We start from the raw sequence: 25,841 nt of genomic DNA, 5'->3' as shown, positions 1-25,841 counted from the left end.
AAAAATGTGGCAAAGCAATTAACTTTTTGTCCTGAATACAAAGTGTTATGTTTGGGGCAAATCCAATCCAACACATTACTGAGTACTCCTCTTCATATTTTCAATCATAGTGGTGGCTGCATCATGTTATGTGTATACTTGTAATTGTTATGAACTGTGCACTTTTTCAGGATAAAAAAAAGTACAGAATGTAGCTAAGCACAGGAAAAATACTTGAGGAAAACCTGGTTCCAACTGCTTTTTCCACCAGACACTGGGAGATGAATTCACCTTACAGCAGGACAATTACCTAAAACACAAGGCCAAATCTGGAGTTGCTTACCAAGAAGAGTGAATGTTCCTGAGTGGCCGAGTTAGAGTTTTGACTAAAATCTACTTGAAAATCTATGGCACGACTTGAAAATGGGTATCTAGCAATGATCAACAACTAATTTGACAGATCTTGAAGAATTATTTTAATAATAATGGCCAAATGTTGCACAATCCAGGTATGGAAAGCTCTTAGACTTACCCAGAAAGACACAGCTGTAAACGCTGCCAAAGTTGCTTCTACAAAGTTATTGACTCACGGGTGTGAATACATATCAAAATAAGATATTTCTGTATTTCATTTTCGATAGATTAGCTAAAATGTCTAAAAACACATTGTCACTTTGTCCTAATGTGGTATTGTATGCATATGGGTGAGAAAAAATACTTAATAATTTTTTTAATTCAGGCTGTAACACAACAAAATGTGGAGTAAGTCAAGGGGGTGTGAATACATTCTCAAGGCACTGTATAGGGAGGGATAAGGTGACTAAGCATCAAGATATACAGTGCCTTCGGAAAGAATTCAGACCCCTTGACTTTTTCCACAGTTTGTTATGTTACAGCCTTATTCTAACATGGATTTTAAAAAAATCTTTTACAGTTAGGAGGCATATCTGTTTTCATTCTATGGAGTCTCAAAGGAGTGTAATAAAATTTGTACAAAAATGTGTAATTAGATTCTTTCATTTTCATTTTCATCTTCCATTCACAGAGTCTATAAATGTAAGATATTTAGCCTTTAATGGGATTGTGCTGTGACAAGAAGGGTTTCAACTTCATTCAACTGATTTCTAAACCTCCTCTTGGAGGTAAATGAGGAAATTACATGTCTAATTTGAAGATATTTTTGAAAAATGGGATGTTGGCACATTGAATTCACTGCAGAGTTATTGAAAGGATTTCAGTGTAGTGGTTTTCTGATGAAATAGGTCTGAAAAGGTCCTGATTCCTAGAGTATGCCAAAGATTAAAGTTGGCATCCCTCAGGGCTTTTGGCAAGTCTGGGTTGCCTACTATAGGCGAGTGAGAACATATTTGGGAGGAAATGCCCAGGTATTTCTTACAGTCCCTCCACGCTAGTAGGGTGCTGTAAATCACAAAGGTTTTGGCTATGTTGCCCACTTCACTAAAGTTATTAATGAATATAATTGAGCTTCAGGTCAATGAACCACAGGATTGGGCTTCTATCTGAATCCACGTTGACTCTTGTCTGTTTGTGATCCATGTTAGCATGTTGCGGATTTGGGCAGACCAGTAGTACAATTGAAGGGAGGGAAAGGCAAGACCACCCTTAGATTCAGGTTTCGATTGAGTGGAAAACTTGATCCTAGGTTTTTTATTGCCCCATATAAATTTGGTGATGCTTTGATTAGTTGTTTTGAAAAAGGAAACTGGGAGATAGCATGGGAGCATCTGAAATAAGTAGTTCAGTCTAGGGAGGACGTTCATACGGATGACATTAATTCTTCCTACTAAGCTAATTGGGAGGGAGATCCAGGTTTGGAGATCGTTCTTGATTCGATCCAGGAGTGGAAGATCATTTTCCTTGAAAAGGCTATTCAGATCTGGTGTTATGAAGATCCCGAGGTATTGAAAGCCCTGTGTTTTCCATTGGAAAGGACATAGTGTCTTCATAGAGCTGGTGAGTGTAATAGGGGGGAGGGCAGACAGTGGATTTGTTCAAATTGATTGTATAACCTGAAAACTTGCCATACTGAGCAATTGTGTCTAAAATGAGAGGGAGGGATTTCTCAGGGTTGGAGATATGTAGAGCAAGACATCATCCGCGTAAAGCGAAATCTTGTGCTGCAGGCCACCTACAGAAACACCCATAATACTTGGATTGCTCCTTATCAGCTCTGCCAGAGGCTCCGCCCCCAACAAGTAGAGCAGGGGGGACAGTGAGCACCCTTGTCTTGTGCCCCGTTCCAGAGGGAATCTGTCAGAGTTCAGTCCATTAGTAGTCACCATGGCATTTGGATGAGAGTATAGTGATTTGATCCATTTAATAAAATTTGGGCCCATATTGAACTTTTCTAAAGACTGAAAACAGAAAGCTCCACTCCATCCTGTCACGCCTTGTCAGCATCCAGTGAAGCCAGCAGGACAGGGGTCTTCTGTGCGTTTACTTGATCAATAATATCAAAAAGACGGCGAATGTTATCAGAAGAGTATCTGTCTCTAATAAATCCAGTTTGGTCCGCTTTTATTATTTTGGGAAGAAGAGTGTTTAGTCTTTTGGCAAGCAATTTGGTAATTATTTTATAGTCGAAATCCAACAAGCTTATGGGCCGGAAGGATGAGCAGGATAGGGGGTCCTTGTCCTTTTTGAGCAACACTGTAATGCGAGCTGTGTGCATTGAGTCTGGGAGAACTCCTTTTTGCAAAAATCCTCCAGCATTGGCATGAAGATAGGGCTTAGCTGGGGCCAAAAAGCTTTGTAGAACTCTCTGGGGAATCCATCTGGGCCTGGGGACTTATTAGGTGGCATGGAGGTAATTGCCTCCAGGATCTCCTCAGGAGTGAAGGGGGAGTTGAGATCTTGGACGGTCTCTGATAGTTTAGCTAGCGAGATTCCCTCTAGGAAAGAGTGGAGTACTGCCTCTGTGTATTTTCTCTCAGAGGTACAGTGGGGCAAAAAAGTATTTAGTCAGCCACCAATTGTGCATGTTCTCCTACTTAAAAAGATGAGAGAGGCCTGTAATTTTCATCATAGGTACACTTCAACTATGACAGAAAAAATGAGAAAAAAAATCCAGACAATCACATTGTAGGAGTTTTAATGAATTTATTTGCAAATTATGGTGGAAAATAAGTATTTGGTCACCTATAAACAAGCAAGATTTCTGGCTCTCACAGACCTGTAACTTCTTCTTTAAGAGGCTCCTCTGTCCTCCAAGGGCCAACCAACGAGAGCGTACAGGTCACAATGGTGGGTAGTGTAGTGGCACTGTGATAGGCTGCATCCAGTTTGTTGAGTAGAGTGTTGGATGCTATTTTATAGATGACATCACAGAGGTCGAGGATAGGTAGGATGGTCAGTTTACCGAGGGTATGTTTAGTTTTACGAAGGAGAGTTCACAGTCTAACCAGACTGTAGTTGTCAGAGCCGTCCAGCGTAGTAATGCTGGACGGGCGAGCAGGTGCGGGCAGTGATCGGTTGAATAGCATGCATTTAGTTTTACTTGCGTTTAAGAGCAGTTGGAGGCCACGGAAGGAGAGTTGTATGGCATTGAAGCTCTCCTGGAGGTTAGTTAACCCAGTGTCCAAAGAGGGGCCTGAAGTATACAGAATGGTGTCGTCTGCGTAGAGGTGTATCAGAGAATCACCAACAGCAAGAGCAACATCATTGATGTATACAGAGAAGAGAGTCGGAGTTTGACAGAGTCGAAAGCCTTGGCCAGGTCGATGAAGACGGCTGCACAGTACTGTCTTTTATCGATGGCGGTTATGATATCGTTTAGGAACTTGAGCGTGGCTGAGGTGCACCCGTGACCAGCTCGGAAACCAGATTGCATAGCGCAGAAGGTACGGTGGGATTCGAAATGGTCGGTCATCTGTTTGTTCACTTGGCTAAATAAATATATTAGTATATTAGTATAACAGGAATAATAATATTCCTGTTACATTGCACAACCTTCAATGTTATGTCATAATTACGTAAAATTCTGGAAAATTAGTTCGCAATGAGCCAGGCGGCCCAAACTGTTGCATATACCCTGACTCTGCGTGCAATGAACGCAAGAGAAGTGACACAATTTCACCTGGTTAATATTGCCTGCGAACCTGGATTTCTTTTAGCTAAATATGCAGGTTTAAAAAAATATACTTCTGTGTATTGATTTTAAGAAAGGCATTGGTGTTTATGGTTAGGTACACATTGGAGCAACGACAATCCTTTATCGCGAATGCGCACTGCATCGATTATATGCAACGCAGGACACACGTAGTTATAACTAGCGATTATGATTGATTAAGTTTGATGCTAGCTAGCAACTTACCTTGGCTTCTTACTGCATTCGCGTAACAGGCGGGCTCCTCGTGAGGCAGGAGGTTAGAGTGTTGGACTAGTTAACTGTAAGGTTGCAAGATTGAATCCCTGAGCTGACAAGGTAAAAATCTATCATTCTGCCCCTGAACAAGGCAGTTAACCCACCATTCCTAGGCCGTCATTGAAAATAAGAATGTGTTCTTAACTGACTTGCCTAGTTAAATAAAAATTAAATAAAGGTGTAAAAATAAAATAAAAACATGGGCAGAATCGGCGTCCAAAATTACCGATTTCCGATTGTTATGAAAACTTGAAATCAGCCCTAATTAATCGGCCATTCTGATTAATCAGCCGACCTCTAGTGTAGATTGCTGAGGATTGTTTGTTATTTAATCAGTTTTAGAATAAGGCTGTAACGTAACAAAATGTGGAAAAAGGTGAGGGGTCTAAATACTCTCCGAATGCACTGTATACATTTGGTATTTGGTATTTTTATTAGGATCCCCATTAGCTGTTACAAAAACAGCAGCTACTCTTCCTGGGGTCCACACAAAACATGAAACATAATACAGAATGACATAATACAGAACATTATTAGACAAGAACAGCTCAAGGACAGAACTACATACATTTTTAAAAGGGCACATGTGGCCTTCATATCAATGTATACACACACTATCTAGGTCAAATAGGGGAGAGGCGTTGTGCCGTGAGGTGTTGCTTTATCTGTTTTTTGAAACCAAGTTTGCTGTTTAGTTGAGCAATATGAAATGGAAGGATGTTCCATGCAATAAGGGCTCTATATAATACTGTACATTTTCTTGAATTTGTTCTGGATTTGGGGACTATGAGAAGACCCCTGGTGGCATGTCTGGTGGGATGTGTGTGTGTCAGAGCTGTGTGTAAGTTGATTATACAACCAATTTGGGATTTTCAACACATTAATGTTTCTTATAAGAAGAAGTGATGCAGTCAGTCTCTCCTCACCTCTTAGCCAAGAGAGACTGGCATTCATAGTATTTATATCATCCCTCTGATTACAATTAAGAGCAAAACGTGCCGCTCTGTTCTGGGCCAGCTGCAGCTTAACTAGGTCTTTCCTTGCCACACTGGACCACACGACTGGACATTAATAAAGATTAGTCAAAACTAGAACCTGCAGAACTTGCTTTTTGGAGGTTGGTGTCAAAAAATATATAGATATTGATAGATATAAAAGTAAAACTAGGCCCTCAAAATAAGACCTTATGAAATACGTATGATATTGTGTTCAATGATATATATATATATATAGATATATATATATATATATAGATATATATATATATAGATATATATATATATATATATATATAACTTTAACATATTTATTGATAAGTCCATTGTACAGAATATGTCTGGTAACTCTGCAATTGACTCGAAAGGCAAGGCACTCTTTGGAAATATCTGAATAAGGTTTAACACTAAGCAGTGTGTTAATTTAACACTGGTTCCAGTGTGTATATGGTCCCACTCTTTCAGTGTTGATATAACACTGGAGAATGTGCTGTGAGATGTGTGCCTCTCACGAATTTCTGACACCATGTAATATACAGTAAATGTCCAGTCAGAGGTGTATCTTTTTAGATGAGTAGTTTTTAATGAACGTCTCTCAAGAATGTCCTGAAGATAAAGCAGTACATAATGTCATACGTGGGTTATGACATGCAGTTACAATGTCTAATACCACAAAGACTACTTCTGTGACTGACCAGCATTTTTAGTCCTATTCAATTTTTTGTTCAAACAAAAATCTATGCCACATCCTACACACTGGTTGAATCAACGCTGTTTCAAAAGTACTTTGAACCCATGTGGAATAGGGCTCCCGAGTGGTTTAGTGGTCTAAGGCATTGCATCTCAGTGCTAGAGGTGTCACTACATACCCCGTTCAATTCCAGGCTGTGTCACAACTGGCTGTGATTGGGAGTCCCATAGGGTGGTGCACAATTGGCCCAGCGTCAATAGAATTTGTTCTTAACTGACTTGCCTAGTTAAAATGGGCAATGAATTTATGTTTGTGCCCAGTGGGATGCCCTACTGGCCGCCCGTCTTTGCGTGTGGCGGCTCCTTTAAGAGTTGAGGGCCGTGTGAATAAACTTGAGCCGTGCTGCGCTGACGTAAGGGGAGTTGAAGAGTTTTGTGTAGCCCCAGATAAGGGCACAGGAGAGGAAAATAACGGAGAGGAAAATAACGGAAAGAATAATAACTTAGAGGATAGGGAACTGGACCGAGGACTGTTATCTTTTTAAAAATTTGGCCGCTGATTTTACAGGAAATGTAATGCGCATTTTGGTCAATTCCAACTAAACTGGACATCAGGTACAAATGTATTTGCTGTTCCACATTTAACGTTACCTGTGTTCCATTTATTTTAATACAAACTCAAATTTAGCATAATAGATTGTTAACTATACCACAAATTAGAATGTTCTTTTAGAGTGAAGTTCAAAATGCTTCATATAACTAACTATTCTAGATATGCAATGCAAAAACGTCTTATTCGGTCAATGTGCCAATATTATTATAGGGTAGCTATTCCTCGAAAGAAATAAGCCTACTGTGGAATAATTCGCCTATTTTTGCTTCATAATTGAAAGTAAAATCGAGAAAGGAATCTGAAAAATTGCCATTTCGTCTCGGAGCTGGGGGGAGAAAGGGAACGTGAGGCTGCTGCTGGACATTGGACGGGGAGGGGACACCACTGCATCTCTCTCTCTCTGTCTGTTTCCGTGGAGAGCAGGGGGGTGGGATTGAACCGCAAAAAACACATCATGCAACACAATGGTAACGGAGAAGAGAGGCAGTCAGCCAACCAATCCGAGCCTCAGCTCCAGGGGACGCCGAGTGGAAGCATTCTACACATCCCAGGCAGGGACACCCTTAGCGACCCCACACTCTTCCAACTGCCTGCCCAGTCAAAACTGGAGTTCAAACGCAACGCAGTCACAGAGGACTACAAAATAACAACTCAAGTACTAGGACTGGGTATCAGTGGGAAGGTGATGGAATGCTACTGCAAGAAGACAGGGGAGAAGTGTGCCCTCAAGGTAGTGTGTGTGTGTGTGTGTGTGTGTGTGTGTGTGTGTGTGTGTGTGTGTGTGTGTGTGTGTGTGTGTGTGTGTGTGATCCATTTCACTTGCTTTGTTAATGTAAAAATATGTTTCACATGCCAATAAAGCACCTTGAATTTAATTTGAGCAAGAGAGACCATCAGTCACCAGACCCAAGTGGCACCAAGTATTTGAGGTCTTGCTTGCTTTCTTTTCTTATCCTCTGATGTAAATTAAAGGGAACTTGAGGATGTATTTACAATAGTGACGATAAGAGGGAGAATAGTCATCAATTATTCACTACTCCTCCATCTTAGACAGTCGCTTCCTAGACAGATCTCTCATCCTTCTTTGCGGTTTGATACCAGGGGCGACAGGTAGCCTAGCAGTTAAGAGAATTGGGATAGTAACCAAAAGGTTGCTGGATCAAATAATCTGCCGTTCTGCCCATGAGCAAAGCAGTTAACCAACCCCCCTGCAACAGCTGCTCCCTGGGCACCGATGACATGGATGTTGATTAAGGCAGCCCCTCGCACATTTTGGCATTCAGTTGTCCAGCTCACTTTCCCCAATGGGATCACTCCTTTATTTGGAATTACTTAATTTGTCTGATGTAGGGTGGGGTGTTGTATGAAGGAGGACATATATCCACATTATAATGCTAAAAACTGATTGACATATTGACATATTTTGGCATGGTTACAGTATACAGCATGCATCTGGTGTGCAGAGGTTACAGAGGTTGTCACTTACTGTCACATTCTGTCCCACTTCTTCCCTCTGCTACATTTACTGTATCAACAAACAAGAGGATATAGAGAGTCAGAGAGAGAGTGTGTTTCTTTGACTGGTGCCTGTTCCTCTTGTAAAGAGGTCCACTTAAGCACTAATAACACCAATAGATAATTGTCTCTCTGTGAGCCGGGTTTGGAGAGGAGCCACCAGCGGTAACAGTGCAGCGCTTTAAGCTAACTCGACTACTCCTGTCCAGACAGACAGTGGATGAGTCTGGGAAGAGACAGTGATGTACTGTGTGGGGCCGTGTCTTACGCAGAGGGTAGGTTGTTAGTGCCAGTAGTCATTGTCATGTTGTATGGACAATGACATGCTCTGTCTGGACTGATTCTATGTTCCATCTAGAGAGGATCTACTCTGGTGTGCAGGCTTTTGTTCCAACCGAGCTCTCACATACCTGATTCAACTCAAATCTGGTGTGTGTTCGTGCTGGGCTGGAACAAAAGCCTGCACAGAATGCAACCCACCTGGACCAGATGGTCCCCATCCCTTTCCTTAAGTTATGCCTTGGCATGTGCTCTAAGTTCTATCTATCATTTTTGGACTTAGGGGGATCTGTGGTCACCCACTGGGTACACACTGGTTAAATCAACATTGTTTCCACGTCATTTTAATGAAATGACGTTGAACCAATGCAGAATAGACATTGAATTGACATCTGTGCCCAGTGGGGAATGTTTTTCTTCTGTTCTTTGAAGTTCAACCACTGGAATAGTGAGCAACTTGGAAACAGTGCTAGGTCAACACGTTATGCAAATTCAAAACCTGAATAATGGGTCACCAGAAGTATTCTTGAGAAAACAATAACAGAAAGCCTATGGATATGTTTTCAATGGAACAGTCTCAACCTCCAAAATAGGTCCCTATTCTTTTTGTCCAGGTAGACTAAAGATAGATCAATGAAATGTGTTGAGTATGATCAGTTGTACTGGCACAAGTGTATACATTCTTTCATAAGTGTGCTCTTCAAGTATTTGTGGACAATGTTTTCAGCAGAGTATTAGGTTACTCCTCTATAAACAGTTTAATCTCAACCTGCCCTCTCCTCCCTGTCCCACCATGCACTGCATCCTGTCACAGACAGAAGATAAGCTAGTTTATCTGGCTGTGGTGTCTGGGGATCCCTCCCACCCTTACATCCAATCACATTGCAAGGTTGTTATTACTGGTACACTTTGAAGGCAGATTTTGAATGCACTAATAAAAGGCAGCATTCATTTTAAAAGCTCTAGAGGGAATCGTCCTGACAAGCAAATTAATATGAATGAAGGGTCCAGATTTTATTTGTAATGATAGATTCACTTACGTGAGAATATGAAGAGACTGTGTGTGTGAGAGAGAGAGAAAGTATCAAAGAGAGGTGAGAGAGAGATGTGGGACTAAGATTCAGGGATTTTAACCTGATTAAGGCTGTTATTATACCCTTGATCAATTCCTCCAAGACCTGTGAGTGGTTATAGACAACATGGACACATGCACTCAAAAACACACTCATACAGGATAGACAGTACCAGTCAAAAAATTTGGACACACCTACTTATTCCAGGGTTTCTTTATTTTTTTTACTATTTTCTACATTATAGAATAATAGTGAAGATATCAAAATTATGAAATAACACATATGGAATCATGTAGTAACCAAAAAAGTGTTAAGCAAATCAACATTGATTTTATTTTTGAGATTCTTCAAAGTAGCCACCCTCTGCCTTGATGACAGCTTTGCACACTCTTGGCATTCTCTCAACCAGCTTCATGAGCAATGCTATTCCAATAGTCTTGAAGGAGTTCCCAAATATGCTGAGAACTTGTTGGCTGCTTTTCCTTCACACTGCAGTCCAACTCATCCCAAACCATCTCAATTGGGTTGAGGTCGGGGGATTGTGGAGGCCAGGTCATCTAATGCAGTACTCCATCACTCTCAGTCTTGGTCAACTAGTTCTTACACAGCCTGGGAGGTGTGTTGGGTCATTGTCCTGTTGAGAAACAAATGATAGTCCCACTAAGCGCAAACCAGATGGGATGGCGTATCGCTGCAGAATACTGTGGTAGCCATGCTGGTTAAGTGTGCCTTGAATTCTGAATAAATCACTGACAGTGCCACCAGCAAAGCACCCCCACACCATCACACCTCCTCCTCCATGCTTCACGGTGGGAACCACACGTGGAGATCATCCGTTCACCTACTCTGTGTCCTCACAAAGACACGACTGTTGGAACCAAAAATCTCAAATTTGGACTCATCAGACCAAATGACAGATTTCCACCGGTCTAATGTCCATTGCTCGTGTTTCTTGTCCCAAGCAAGTCTCTTCTTCATATTGGTGTCCTTTAGTAGTGGTTTCTTTGCAGCAATTCGACCATGAAGGCCTGATTCACGCAGTCTCCTCTGAACAGTTGTCTGTAACTTGAACTCTGAATCATTTAGTTGGGCTGCAATCTGAGGCTGGTAACTCTAATGACCTTATCCTCTGCAGCAAAGGTAAATCTGGGACTCCCTTTCCTCTGGCGGTCCTCATGAGACCCAGTTTCATCATAGCGCTTGATGGTTTTTGTAACTGCACTTGAAGAAATTTTTAAAGTTCTTGAAATGTTCCGTATTCACTGGCCTTCATGTCTTAAGGTAATGATGGAATGTTGTTCTCTTTTCTTATTTTAGCTGTTCTTGCCATAATATAGACTTGGTCTTTACCAAATAGCTATCTTCTGTATACCAACCCTACCTTGTCACAGCAAGATATTTTGATTTGTTTGACACTTTTTTTGGATACTACATGATTCCATATATGTTATTTCATAGTTTTGACATCTTCACTATTATTCTATAATGTAGAAAATATTTTTAAAAACCCTGGAATGAGTAGGTGTGTCCAAAATTTTGACTGATACTGTACATGTTGCATAGATGCATACATTCCACTACAGATGCATGCTGCATCCATCATCATACCTAGTCATAGTAAATGTGCTTCCTAAACATGTCCATTGTTCTCTCTCTTCGTCTCTGTTTCTATACCCACCCTTCTTCTCTGTGGGGGCAGATTCTGTATGATTGTCCTAAGGCGCGGCGGGAGGTAGAGCTGCATTGGAGAGTGTCGGGGGGCCCATACATCGTTCACATCCTCAGCCTTTATGAGAACATGCACCAGGGGAAGAAATGCCTGCTTATCATCATGGAGTGGTGAGGACCATAGAGACTACATAGACCAGAATGCATTTGTGTAATGAATCCTCTTAGATTTTCTAGCATGTCAGACTTTAAAACCGTAACTAATGAGTAGGGCCAGGAATTTTTCCTGGTTAGGTCACGTGGTCAGGAAAAACTCCTGGCCAAATGAAAGTTTTCATAAACATCAAATATGTCCCAGTTCTCTTTCTTGGTCATTATGCTTAGAATTAGTTGATTGGGCTCAGTAATTGCCTGGTAATTACTAAGGGACAATGCTGTTCTTGTTTAATTGATGGCTTTGTTCTCTTGTTGAGAAGCTCTGATCTGTCTCTCTTGTTGTTGTTCCTGGCTCAGTATGGAAGGAGGGGAGCTGTTCAGTCACATTCAGGCCAGAGGGGACCAGGCGTTCACAGAGAGAGGTGAGTTATGATGGGGAACTGTGTTGTATTATTTACAGTGACCCTATAGCTGTGCGCATTTTGTTAATCAGATTCATATGTCATGGCTTTTAATCAGAGGCTGCGGAGATCATGAGGGACATAGGCACGGCCATCGAGTACCTCCACCACATGGACATAGCTCACAGAGATGTCAAGGTGGGACTCTACTCCTTGACACACATGTACATCATTTGATTTTTCACCTGACACTCGCTGACAGGCATGTATTTACCGCTGGTGGTTTTAGTGATGTACTTATTGCTTTCTTTTTTACACCTCCCTCCCTCCCTCCACACACACACACACACAACAGCCTGAAAATCTGCTGTACACCACCAAGGAGACCAATTGCGTTCTGAAACTAACTGATTTTGGCTTTGCCAAGGAGACCACCCTCCACAACTCCCTCCAGACACCCTGTTACACCCCCTACTATGTTGGTGAGTGTTGGGTCTGTTACACCCCCTACTATGTTGGTGAGTGTTGGGTCTGTTACACCCCCTACTATGTTGGTGAGTGTTGGGTCTGTTACACCCCCTACTATGTTGGTGAGTGTTGGGTCTGTTACACCCCCTACTATGTTGGTGAGTGTGAGTGTTGTTGGTGAGTGTTGGGTCTGTTACACCCCCCCTACTATGTTGGTGAGTGTTGGGTCTACACCCCTACTATGTTGGTGAGTGTTGGGTCTGTTACACCCCTACTATGTTTACACCCCCCCTATGTTGGTGAGTGTTGGGTCTGTTACACCCCTACTATGTTGGTGAGTGTTGGGTCTGTTACACCCCCTACTATGTTGGTGAGTGTTGGGTCTGTTACACCCCTACTATGTTGGTGAGTGTTGGGTCTGTTACACCCCTACTATGTTGGTGAGTGTTGGGTCTATTACACCCCCTACTATGTTGGTGAGTGTTGGGTCTGTTACACCCCCTACTATGTTGGTGAGTGTTGGGTCTATTACACCCCCTATGTTGGTGAGTGTTGGGTCTGTTACACCAGTAGTAGTGTAGTATACTATCCGGATGTGAATGGTGTGTAGGCTATAAAGTATTATGGTTGACTTATACCCATCATATTGTCCCTGTCTGTCTGCCTGACTGGTTGTCTCTTGGTGTCTTGGTCTCTGTCTCAATGTCTGTCTATCAGCCCCCGAGGTGCTTGGTCCAGAGAAGTATGACAAGTCGTGTGACATGTGGTCTCTGGGCGTGATCATGTACATCCTGTGAGTACCAAGTGTGTCTGTGTGCTATAAGTGTGTCAGTGAGTGTGTCTGTAAGTGTGTCTGTTTGTGTGTGAGAATCAAGTCACAGGCCTCTCATTCACTCTCACTCCCCCTACTGTTCACCCCAAGCCTCATTTACACCCTCATTTCTCTCTACTACCTCTCTTTTAACACTAAGCTTCTCATGGTCCACTTGCTTTCCCCCTCTCCTTCTCTCCCTCCTTGTATATAGTATGAATGACTGTTCAATGAGTGTCCAGTTGGAGTGCATGCAGTAGCTGTAGTTGCTCTATTCTCATGTTGAAGAGTGTGCTGTGTCCCCAGGCTATGTGGGTTCCCTCCGTTCTACTCTAACACTGGCCAGGCCATCTCTCCAGGGATGAAGCAGAGGATCAGGATGGGCCAGTACAAGTTCCCCAACCCTGAGTGGGCGGAAGTGTCTGAGGAAGGTCAGACTAGAGACAGAAAACTGGGGGTGGTCTATAGTAGAGGGAGATGCTTCACTGCAAGACAAACTATGTTCTGCAAAGTTCCAAATATTTGACAGATTTTTCTACTTTTTCTACTACGGTTGTGATTTGTAGGTCCTTTGATAAGCATCTTGACTAGTTTACCTGATCATGTTTTATTTACTATGCTTGTTGACCTATGACCTTTACCTCTGTAGCCAAACAGCTGATCAACCAGCTGCTGAAGACAGACCCTAACGAGAGGATGACCATCGGGCACTTCATGAACCACCCTTGGATCAATGTGAGTATTACTACTGCATGTCTGAGTGCTGTGGATAATATGACTCATTTACACTGTGTGTGTGTGTGTGTGTGTGTGTGTGTGTGTGTTTGTTGACATAACAGCAGTCGATGGTGGTCCCTCCGACTCCTCTGCACACGTCCCGTGTTCTGACAGAGGACAGAGAACTGTGGGACGATGTCAAGGTGAGACTAGAGAACTGTTAAATACAGACACTGTGGTAAAAAGAAAAACTGCATATCAATGGGCCAATTTAATCTAAAACTAAGAAGCCATTAGGGGGTGGTAAACACTATATTTACAAGACCCACACTGCACCTTCAGAAAGTATTCACACCCCTTGACTTTTTCCACATTTTGTGTTAAACTGAGTTTTAAATGGGTTACATTTCGATTTTGTGTCACTGCATACACACAATACCTCCTAATTTCAAAGTGGATTTAATGTTTTTATACATTTTTACAAATTAATTTAAAATGAAAAGCCGAAATGTCTTCGGTCAATAACTACTCAAGCCTTTATGGCAAGCCTAAATATGTTCAGGAATAAACAAGTCACAAAACAAGTTGCATGGACTCACTCTGTGTGCAATAATAGTATTTAACATGGTTTTAGAACGACCCGTCTCTATACTCCACACAAACAATTATCTGTAATGTCCCTCAGTCGAGCAGTGAATTTTAAAACACAGATTTAACCACAAAGACCAGAGTGGTTTTCCAATGTCTCGCAAATAAGGTCACCTATTGGTAGATGGGTAAAAAAAAACTAACAATTTATATCCCTTCGAGCATGGTGAATTTATGAATTAAACTTTGGATGGTGTATCAATACACCCAGTCACTACAAAGAGAGGCTTCCTTCCTAACTCAGTTGCCAGAGAGTCAGGCAGAGTTTTATGGCTGTGATAGAAAACTTAGGATGGATCAACAACATTGTAGTTACTCCACAATACTAACCTAAATGACAGAGTGAAAAGAAAGCCTGTACAAATATTCCAAAACATGCATCCGGTTTGGAATAAGGCACGAAAGTAAAACTGCAACAAAATGTGGCAAAGAAATTAACTTTATGTTCTGAATACAACGTTTTATGTTTGGAGCAAATCCAACACAACACATCACTGATTACCACTCTTCATATTTTCAAGCATGAGGTTGACTGCATCATGGTATGGGTATGCTTGTCATCGGCAAAGGACTAGGGAGTTTTTTTAGGATGAAAATAAATGTAAACGGAGCAAAGCACAGGCTAAATCCTAGAGGAAAACCTGGGTCAGTCTGCTGGGAGACAAATTCATCTTACAACAGGACAATAACCTAAAACACAAGGCCAAATATACACTGGAGTTGCTTACCAAGACGACATTGAATGTTCCTGAGTGGCCTAGTTACAGTGGACTTAAATCGGCTTGAAAATGGCTGTCTAGCAATGATCAACAACCAACTTGACAGAGCTTGAAGAATTTTTAAAAGAATGTGCAAATATTGTACAATCCAGGTGTTCAAACCTCTTAAAGCTGTAATCGTTGCCAAAGGTGATTCTAACATGTATTGACTCAGGGATGTGAATACTTATGTACAGTAAATTAGATATTTCTGTATTTAAACTTTCAATAAATTTGCAAAGATTTCTAAAAACATGTTTTCACTTTGTCATTATCTGGTATTGTGTGTGGAAGGGTGAAAAAAATATTTAATTTGAATTCAGGCTGTAACACAAAATGTGGAATAAGTCAAAGGGTATGCATAATTTCTGAAAGCACTGTATCTGTACTGTCTGCCTACAGGAAGAGATGACCAGTGCCCTGGCCACCATGCGTGTAGACTATGACCAGGTGAAGATCAAAGACCTGGACACGTCCAACAACCCGCTGCTCAATAAGAGACGCAATAGACCTGGTGCTGGGCAGGCTGAGGGAGAGGGGGGAGGAGGGGGAGGTGGTGGGGGAGGAGGGGGTGAAGGAGTAGTCGGAGCAATGGTTTGTAACAGCCAGTGAGAGTTTGAGGGAAGGGAGAGGGAGTGTTATATTAAGGACATTATTTGGACCAATATTCACCAGGGTCCTGATCACGAGTTGTTTCGGGAATTAATCAGATCTTGTGGTCAGGAAAACTATTCTCATTATTGTTCAAAATAAGTGTTTAATTGGACCACACCAAGATTGAGATGGCAGCAATTTGCCCTCTGTTGGCAGTAATCAGAAAGATAAGGCTCTTCTCTGTCCTTTACTTGTTCTGTCACCAGCACATACGAGTTTCCAGCTCAGTTAATCAGACTGATCTATAATATAATTGCTTTTGTTTTGTAGATGTCATGTTTATTTACTGCTATTATTTTCATGAAATAAATGTTTGTTTCTAAGGAAGTTTGTATTGCTTTGTTGTTTGGGTCTGAATGTGTCATGTATGAAGGTGTGGTCTCACATGGAGTACAGTACCTCCCCTTCCTCATGCACATTTCTGTATGTGTATGCGTGACTGTTTAAGTGACTGATGTGTGTGAGAGAGAAAAACTGTTGTATTTTGTAGTTTATTTGAAATGACCAATTTTTCAAATACTTGAAGTAGTCAAATATAGAGAATCAATTAAAAGGTAACTATTTCCTTTGATATTCAAATACAAGTCTCAGAAAAACAAATATTTGAATGCAAGTTAAAAAATAAAAATAAACATTTATTTGATGAAGAACCAAAAACTAGAAGTTAGTTTAGTCTAAATATAATTAGCACATGGTTTGGAGGGCTTTCAGACAGGAATCTTAATAGCCTAGAATTAAATACTTAATGATTGAAGTTTTTTTTTTACATGATGAACATTAACATTTATCAAAAGAATGAAATTAATACATATCAAGCTAAACAGACTTTGTTAAGTTTCCAGAATTGTTTTACATCACTCTTTACATCACCGTCATAGCCTATGGTTCTTTAACGATCATTTTAGATCTTGGTTAATCATTTAAGATGGCAATTGCATTTGATGAACATCAGAGTTTCAAATGTTTTGTCAGTCATTGAGCAACAGCGAGGCCTGAACATTCTTCCAGCGATCTAACTAATTGATTAGATTAGTTTAGAAAAATGTATGTTATTTATTTTTGTGTAGCATAAGATTAATCAATGTACATGCACAAACATAGCTATTAAAACAATTCTAAAAATAAACCTGCAATACAGCATGCTGGGAAATATGATGGACATGGTTTTGGTTCAAAGGGATGTGTATGAGTTCAAATCAAATCAAATCAAATTTTATTTGTCACATACACATGGTTAGCAGATGTTAATGCGAGTGTAGCGAAATGCTTGTTTCAGGCCCCTGTATTATGGAAAACTAGGCCCTCAAAATAAGGCCTTATGAAATACGTATGGTATTATCCTAAATAAAAGTGATGTTACGTTTGATACTGGAGCTCTGAGGCATGCTTCGAAATTGCTAAGCAGCTTACTTCGAAGCAGTGTACCGATTCATGTATCAGAAGTACGTAAACAATGACGGCCAAAGCTTTGTTTGATCACATGCTTTTTCAAACCATGTATTGCAAAATCCCACTAAATCACCGTAGTTCCAGTGCTTACTTAGATGCCAAGCTGCTTTCAAACATGACCTCCACTGGACACTGTAATTACAAATCTAGTTAGGATTTTGTAGCAAATGTTTCATTAGGTCGAGTAGGGAACATTCAGGGACGTGAGGGCATGGAAGACATAGAAGACACTATTTGTTTTGAAACCACACCTTTTTCACCGTTGAAATAATTTATTTAGTATTGAATAAGTTTGTCTTAAGCAACCTAAATAAATCCATAGATTATGTTTTTGAAAAAATAGTAAACTTGAAGGCAAACATGTGAACCTGGTATTCCAATTGATTGAGGGCTACTACAGCCAACAACTTACTGCTGCGGCAGTAAAAAATAAAATATATACACAGTTGAAGTCGGAAGTTTACATACACCTTAACCAAACACATTTAAACTCAGTAGCAGAATTCCTGACATTTAATCCTCGTAAAAATTCCCTGTTTTAGGTCAGTTAGGATCACCACTTTATTTTAAGAATGTGAAATGTCAGAATAATAGTAGAGAGAATCATTTATTTCAGCCTGTATTTCTTTCATCACATTCCCAGTGGGTCAGAAGTTTACATACACTCAATTTGTATTTGGTAGCATTGCCTTTAAATTGTTTAACTTGGGTCAAATGTTTTGGGTAGCCTTCCACCAGCTTCCCACAATAAGTTGGGTGAATTTTGGCCCATTCCTCCTGACAGAGCTGGTGTAACCGAGTCAGGTTTGGAGGCCTCCTTGCTCATACACACTTTTTCAGTTCTGCCCACAAATTTTCTATGGGATTGAGGTCGGGGCTTTGTGATGGCCACTCCAATATCTTGACTTTGTTGTCCTTAAGCCATTCTGCCACAACTTCGGAAGTACGCTTGGGGTCATTGTCCATTTGGAAAACCCATTTGCGTCCAAGCTTTAACTTCCTGACGGATGTCTTGAGATTTTGCTTCAATATATCCACATAATTTTCCTACCCCATGATGCCATCTATTTTGTGAAGTGCACCAGCCCCTCCTGCAGCAAAGCACCCCCACTACATGATGCTGCCAGTCCCGTGCTTCATGGTTGGGATGGTGTTCTTAAGCTTGCAAGCCTCCCCCTTTTTCCTCCAAACATAATGGTCATTATGGCCAAACTGTTCTATTTTTGTTTCATCAGACCAGAGGACATTTCTCCAAAAAGTATGATCTTTGTCCCCATGTGCAGTTGCAAACCGTAGTCTGGCTTTATGGCGGTTTTGGAGCAGTGGCTTCTTCCTTGCTAAGCGGCCTCGATATAGGACTAGTTTTTCCTGTGGCTATAGATACTTTTGTACCTGTTTCCTCCAACATCCTCACAAGGTCCTTCGCTGTTGTTCTGGGATTGAGTTGCACTTTTCCGAAGTACGTTCATCTCTAGGAGACAGAACGAGTCTCCTTCCTGAGTGATAGTGATGATAGTCTGTACATAGTCCGTACATAAGCGGGACTTACCGTCAGGCTTAGGAAGGAGAATACACAGGGAACTTCAAGAGCTGTTACTGGGTTTTGCCATTTCATTCTGTAATAAATAAGCTACCTCACTTTTCATTACATCCCTTTTCTTAGCGTTAACCCGGTACGGTTGCTGACGTATACAAGCAGTGTTCCCCACATCCATGTCATGTTCCAAGATGGACGTGTGACTTGGAACGTCCTGAAACACATTGAGAACTATTTATTAATAGGACCAGATCAATAGTTTGATCATTATCCAAATGTTCAATTTGAGAGGGTAACTTTTTCAGCATGGAAATGGCGGGCTGGACCAGCTTACCCGAGGAGCTGTCTGGAGAGTCACGCATATAATATGCTTTCAGCAATTTAACATGACACACACCTGAAGAATGCCTACAAACCGGGGTCTTTATCACATAATTGGTGTCACAGAGTTTCTTTTCCACAAGATATGGCCAAAGGGCCTCCCGGGTGGCGCAGTGGTCTAGGGTACTGCTTCTCTGTGCCACCAGAGACCATGGGTTCGCGCCCAGGCTCTGTCGCAGCCGGCCGCGATCGGGAGGTCCGTGGGGCGACGCACAATTGGCATAGAATCGTCCGGGTTAGGGAGGGTTTGGCCGGTAGAGATATCCTTGTCTCATTGCGTACTAGCAACTCCTGTGGCGGGCCGGGCGCAGTGCACGCTAACCAGGTGCACTGTGTTTCCTCCGACACATTTTTGCGGCTGGCTTCCGGGTTGGTTTGCGGCTGTGTTAAGCAGTGCGGCTTGGTTGGGCTGTGTTTCGGAGGACGTATGGCTTTCGACCTTCGTCTCTCCCGAGCCCGTACAGGAGTTGTAGCGATGAGACAAGATAGTAACTACTAACAATTGGATACCATGAATTTGTGGAGAAAATGGGGTATAATAATAAAATGTAAAAAAAACAACAAAAAATACGTTCTGACAGATGAGCCAGGGATGGGAACCAAAACCAAAACTTGATCCCCTTGTGCAAAAGAATGGCCAACAGCCTCTTTGTCATGTAATTTCATGTGTTTGAGACAAATAGAGAGACTTTTGTGCCAATGCACATGCGGCGCTCAGTCTCTCCCGAATCTTTTCTGACATAATCCAACACATTTTTAGGGGCGCTGATGGCTGTAGGAGATAGTTTTGAAGGAGCATATCCTTTTAGCGGACCCCATGGGGTGTGTTCAAACACAAGGTCAGCAGGACTGAAGCATAATGACTCTTGTATTGTTTCCCTGATAGCAAATAAGACAAAGGGCACCCCTCCATCCCAATCGGTATTGGTATCCATGCAATACTTGCTTAGAGTCGCCTTAAGCGTCTGATGCCAGCAGTTCAAGGGCCCCTTGACTCTCCGGATGATTCGGGCTGGAGACCTGATGGGAAATACAGTCTTTAACACATTTGAGAACAGTTTTGACATACATTTTGTTCCCTGATCAGTTTGGATTACTTTAGGGAGTCAAAACATAGAGAAGAACTTCGCTAGTGCCTTCACAGTTATAGTATGGAGAGGGATAGCCTCTGGGTATCAAGTAGCACAGCACATTGTTAGTTAGAACTGGTTACCTGACCTAGTTTTTGGCAACAGACCTACACAATCAATTATCACTCATTCAAACGGTTCCCCCACCACAGGAATCGGGCAGAGCTGCGCACAAGAAACTGTTTGAGTCGCTTTCCCAGTGAGTTGACATACATGACATGTTTTACAAAATTGGACAATGTCAGACTTCAAACCTGGCCAGAAAAAAATGATGAAGGACTTCGTGATCCCCAAATGTCTGGACCACACCTGGTCATGGACGAGTGACAGCCCCTGCGGTCAGAACGCTGTAGGAACAACCACTTGAACCACTTCACTCCAGTTACTGACTGTTATGAGCTGCCCATTTACGCATCAAAACTCCTGTTTCCATAAAGTAGGCGGTCTCCCTAGTTTTAGCTTCCTCAATGGAAATTACCGAAGCAAAACACTTGCAAAGACTGGTGTCTCCCTTTTGACATTCAATCACCTTCTCGGGGGTGACAGACAAAAGAATGTAACGTAATTGGGGCGTGATTTTGCTTTCCCATGCCTTAGTTGTTTTTACGGGGGTAAAAACCGTCAGCCTTGCAGAAGGAATACGATGCATTGTCTGCTACCTCAACATTCTCAAAAATGGAACTACACAATTCCACCACATCTCCCAGCTTGCGAGATTGTGCCCTCGTTAACACAAGCAGGAAAAACATGGGGAAATGCTTGAACCAATTTATCATCTGCAGTTTTGACATCTGGGTTGTCTACTACTTCTAACACAGGAGTTACGTTACCACCAGCGATATTGTTCTCTAGTAGCAATGGGACTCCTTTTACAGGCAGTGTTGACACTACACCAACACGGAAACGTCCTGATACCAAGTCTGACACTAAGTGGACCCAGTGTAATGGTAGAGGTATGTTTTTTTTGTCTCTATACCCTGTAATATGACATGCGAGCCACAATAGGTTTCAGGGGACCGGGTAAAAGCGTCAGTAATGATTACTGACTGCACAGTCCTGGTGTCTTGTAAGAGTTGATCTGCTTGTTCTCCAGTTAAGGGAACAACCAGCAGATATAAAACAGAGCATAGATAGGATCCGGTTTCCCAAATGCTTAATCAGTAACTCGGTCCAACGGACGAGCCAAAGACGGTACTAAAACCCACGCTTTTTAATTTAGGGGATGGTGACAGGGATTGTTTCGGTTTATTTTGCAAAACTGGGCAGTCCGCAATCACGTGACCCTTTTGGTGAAATCCTGCGACGGCTAGGGTCGTTGTAGGAAAAGAAAAAAAACCTGAACGAGGCACTGAAGATGTTAGGCTTTCAAAATGAAGCACACCAGCGTACTCATCTGCCAACACTGCTGCCTGGGCCAATGTCGCCACTTTCTGTTCATTTCAATGAACTACTACTCTCAGGCAGGTTGCTTTTAAAATCCTCCAACAGCATCAACTTCCGAATATCAAAGGTGTTAGCGTAACGGGCCGAACACCAGCGATTGAACAGACTTTTTGTCCCTAGCAAACTCAACAAAAGTACGGTGAGAGGGTTTGTGGTTCCTGAAGCGCTGCCTTTAAGCTTCAGGCACCAACTCATAAGCCCGCAACACGTTTGTTTTAACTATATCGTATAGTGTAAACTTGTCTTCCAGGGAGAAAGCGGCTATTACTTCCTGGGCTTTTCCAGACAATTTACATTACAACAGGAGCGGCCAATGCAGCGCAGCGGCCACATGCTAAAACGCAGAGAAATAGGAATCAGCTTCCGAAATGGAAGGACTAATGCAATATTTTTACTCACTTCAAAGTAGGCTTGATGATGGGTAGGTTGTGGAGTTATCGGATCCTCACCTCCTTGTCGGCTTATATGGCCATTTTCCTCATTTCTAAATCAAACTCCAGCTGGATAAACACACTTTATATTTTAGCTCCATTTCCAAACAGGTCAGCACCACCTTTAGCCTAGCGGTCCCATCTGAACAACCCGAAGCAGAAGATAAAGGGTTGAAATCGGGGCAATGTAGAGGAGGTACGAGCAACCCCTTCCTCCGCCTTGGCATATGAAGGTCTATCCGCCTCCCTCATATTTCAACAAGAAATTTCCTTTTCTCACTAAACCCTCCCTGACTAGCACCAACAGCTCAGCCTTTAGGGCTTCCTCAGGGACGAAGAGTCCATAATAGTCAGCTATGGCGCAAAGGTCTACTTTACGAAACCCCACCAACCGATCAACTGAGGGAGCTTCAATAAAATGGGAGTTGGTTGAGGCAGTCATGGTACACAGCAGCCTACTGAACACATGTAAATTAAGTCACCCAAACTCACAACCAAACCTCAGTCTCCAATCACAGAGATCAGAGCAGCGGGGTCCTGTGGATTTAATAATCCCGGATGAGCCCCCCGTTATGTTACGTACGCCCCCTGGGCGGAGGGAACGCAACACCCTGCTACAACACAACTCCCCGTGGAGTGAAAAAGGTATGTGATCGTAGGTGCAGGGGAAGGACAACAGAGACAGAAAAAAATTACCATTTACAGTGAATTTATTATTCCTAACACAGAAATGTGGGGAAAAGGGGCTGGACAGAACTAAAGAAAATAAAGTAAAAGTTAAATAGTCCCGTCTCCTACCTACCCACTACTTACCTAATCTTTTAGCACCTCCTGGCGAGCTAACCAAAATACAGGGGGTGGTCCGCCCAGGTCTTGCCTAGTGTGCAGACAGTAAATACTACAGTTTATGTATACCCGCAGGCCTCTTGCCTAAACACTCCAAAGGTGCATTCCCCTTCCCCCCCAGGAACAAATAAAACAGAATAATTACTAACTGAAAGTGAACAATTTCACTAATCAAAAACACTAAGCCCTATTGGCATACACATACAGGAGTAGCAGCTACAAAATACTTCAACAAAACTTTCACGGACTAACAACCAACACAGGACATCAAAGAAGCTCTCTCCTCCTGACCAAGGATCACTGGCTTTTATCCAGCTGTAGAAGGAGTTGGTAATTGAAGACAGTTGTTTCCCCTGACTAGAGGGAGGGTTCAGAGCGCCAATCATCGATGGGGCCGACCAATCAGCTGCTTGAAGAATACAAGATTCCATTTCCTGAAATACACACACACATATATACAAACCCACAACAACACAGAAACTGGGGAGCGTAACATAGTTTTCTTATGTCTTACCAGTCACCATGAGCTTGCATGTTCCTTAAAAAACAATAGGCTTTGTTGTAAAGGGTGTGGATGTTTTTCTTTTGTAAATTACTGATGACTCATTTTAACCACACTTAATTCTCTAATCTCTTTCTCCTTTAATATACCAGAAAGCTGAGTTGCTATGGGAACAGGAACTGTATGTTCCATTTTGTTACTCTGTATCTGCCCCTACTGCCACACCTTCCCTGCAAATGTAAGTGACGTGCTCCAAGTTCACCCCTTATCAAACACAATCCTATAATCCTGTTTCAACCCTGATGGTCAAAGCAACAAAACTGTTTATGGAACAGCTTTTAGGGGCATATTAACCATTCCGCTATTAAAAAGGTTTTGGCCAATAGCATGGCTCTGAAAACATCTTTGTTCTGGTCCTTGATGGCCTCCCACACTGGCTGTGTGTGTTTGTGCAGGACTGCCAGGTGAGCCTGAACTTTGCAGCTGAGGCAGAGAGGTTCTGTGCAGCCTTGGAGAGACAGATCCAACAAGCCCCAGATTTGGAAAGCAACACACACACACACACACACGTCACATCACATTTACAATATAATTAGTTCTCTCAGCTTCAGGCAGGCCAGTCCTCTTCTCTTTCTCCCCTCGTCTCCTCTTCCCCGATCTCGCTGTCTCACGTCACTCTTTCTCATTTTCTCCCCATAACACTTTATTTTACTCTTTATCTCTTGCTGTCTCTCTTCCTCTCCCTCTCTTTCTCAAACAGAGCTAGTGGGCAGACTCAGCTGAACCGTACTGACAGTGTGGACTCTGCCTCAGGCTGTTTGTGTGAACAGGAACAGAGCCGATCTGGGATCAGCACTCCATCTCCAGATGTGTCAGAACGAGAAATATATAGGCCAACATCAGCACACTGGAGCTTATACAGACCCAGATAATTCATTATTAGATGCATTTTATGATGCTGCATTAGAATGGAAGAAAATATAAATGGCTGTCTGACTGATTTAATCTTGTCTCTTATCCAGACGGTAGTCCCAGGTGGGAGTGGGCCCAGAGCAAGGCCTCAGTGTGAGTACAGCACCTGCAACACTATTGTTTTAACACAACCATTAACATTATGATACTGCATTATGATCACATTTATATCTCTGTTATATCACAGTTATCAATGTTATTGTATTGTAACATCCTCATCTGTGTGCAGTCTAGTGAGCTGGACCCTGCTCTGAGGAATCTGCTCAGGAAGGCGGGGCTAAACAAGGAGGATATGAAGGACAGACACACCCTCCTCCTAGAGGGGCACACCCTGAGATGATCAGAAAGAGCTTTCAGTGAGAGAATATGACTGTGGCATGTCAATGACAGTTGTAGACAATTTCCAATACATGGTGAATTTGATGTGTGGTTAGTACAATGGTGTCTGTGTGCACGTATGATAGGTGGGCTCACCTTCTGCTGTAGTCTGAACTGATCTGTATCTCTCTCTATCTCATCTCATCCACAGTCTGTGACGCAGTGGTGACCTGTCATTCAGGGCAGAGCCCCACCTGTTAAGCTTTTTGTTGCCTGTTTTTCATGTTATTTTGGCATTAATACATGTCACACATGTTTGCAAACAATGTAAAATAATAATTGAGTTAATAAAGCTACAAACAAACTTGGTCTCTTTTTTGCTTTCTTGAGTAAAGCAGCTCCAAAATGCAGGTGTTTCAGCCTGGCTCTGTGCTTTCTGTGATGGTGGGGCAACCATCGGAAAATATAGAGCTTAGGGGTTGGTAATGTTCTCTAGTTGCGCCGTGATTGGCTCACTCATGGGGACACGTCACCGCAAAAATCTACGAGTAGAGCTCAAATTCAAGCCCCTTGGATGCTGCTATAGAGTTACATTAGAAGTGCCCATCCAAGAAGGCTCAAGGTCATTGGCCACAGATAAAATGACGTCAAATCACATATCTACAGTAGCTTTGATTGGACTGATCATGTCAACATCATACTTTCAAAATCTAAGCTAGCAGTCATCATCATGAATCAAGTCAACAATATACTGGACAATTATTTTCAATCCGTGCCACATAAAGAGAAATTATAGGTAAAACGCATCGGTGCTCTTCGGCCATTGGACATAAACCTTACACTAGTCGGAAATCGCAAATTCAACAATGAGGGGTTTGCAAGGAATCAGAGGCTAACTGCAAGCATGCAAAGCAATAACTAGCCTGCTATTCAGTGGGGTGGGTGTGTGGTCCAAGTCTGGGTTTAAGGGTCTCTTTTCCAAGCTTAAAAGGACAAACATTACAACATTGACCATGCCGTTAA

At 42.2% G+C, this 25,841-nt stretch overlaps 1 protein-coding gene and 1 long non-coding RNA gene across 4 annotated transcripts; both read left to right on the top strand.

Moving 5' to 3' along the window:
* The first annotated feature begins 6,467 nt into the window (after nt 1-6,467).
* On the top strand, nt 6,468-16,136 carry LOC112217286 (MAP kinase-activated protein kinase 2). The gene is made up of 11 exons (XM_024377547.2): nt 6,468-6,663; nt 6,942-7,391; nt 11,228-11,367; nt 11,710-11,774; nt 11,872-11,951; nt 12,109-12,235; nt 12,939-13,014; nt 13,339-13,463; nt 13,682-13,767; nt 13,872-13,952; nt 15,558-16,136. The coding sequence occupies exons 2-11, from the start codon at nt 7,116-7,118 to the stop codon at nt 15,765-15,767; spliced, it is 1,266 nt and encodes a 421-aa protein (XP_024233315.1). The 5' UTR covers nt 6,468-6,663; nt 6,942-7,115; the 3' UTR covers nt 15,768-16,136.
* A 4,609-nt stretch (nt 16,137-20,745) lies between these two features.
* On the top strand, nt 20,746-25,175 carry LOC112217303. Of its 3 annotated transcripts, XR_002948463.2 has the most exons (4): nt 20,746-21,259; nt 23,681-23,766; nt 23,984-24,593; nt 24,730-25,175. It is a non-coding gene; the product is annotated as an uncharacterized LOC112217303 (long non-coding RNA). The 3 variants fall into 3 exon arrangements; XR_006078801.1 differs by lacking the exon at nt 20,746-21,259 and having other exon boundaries at nt 21,269-24,593; nt 24,730-24,913; nt 25,030-25,175; XR_002948461.2 differs by lacking the exon at nt 20,746-21,259 and having other exon boundaries at nt 21,273-24,593; nt 24,730-24,856; nt 25,030-25,175.
* The last annotated feature ends 666 nt before the right edge of the window (nt 25,176-25,841 follow it).

The sequence above is a fragment of the Oncorhynchus tshawytscha genome, linkage group LG02, assembly GCF_018296145.1.
Source record: "Oncorhynchus tshawytscha isolate Ot180627B linkage group LG02, Otsh_v2.0, whole genome shotgun sequence".
Lineage (NCBI taxonomy): Eukaryota > Metazoa > Chordata > Actinopteri > Salmoniformes > Salmonidae > Oncorhynchus > Oncorhynchus tshawytscha.
This window is presented reverse-complemented; position numbering and strand designations above follow the sequence as displayed.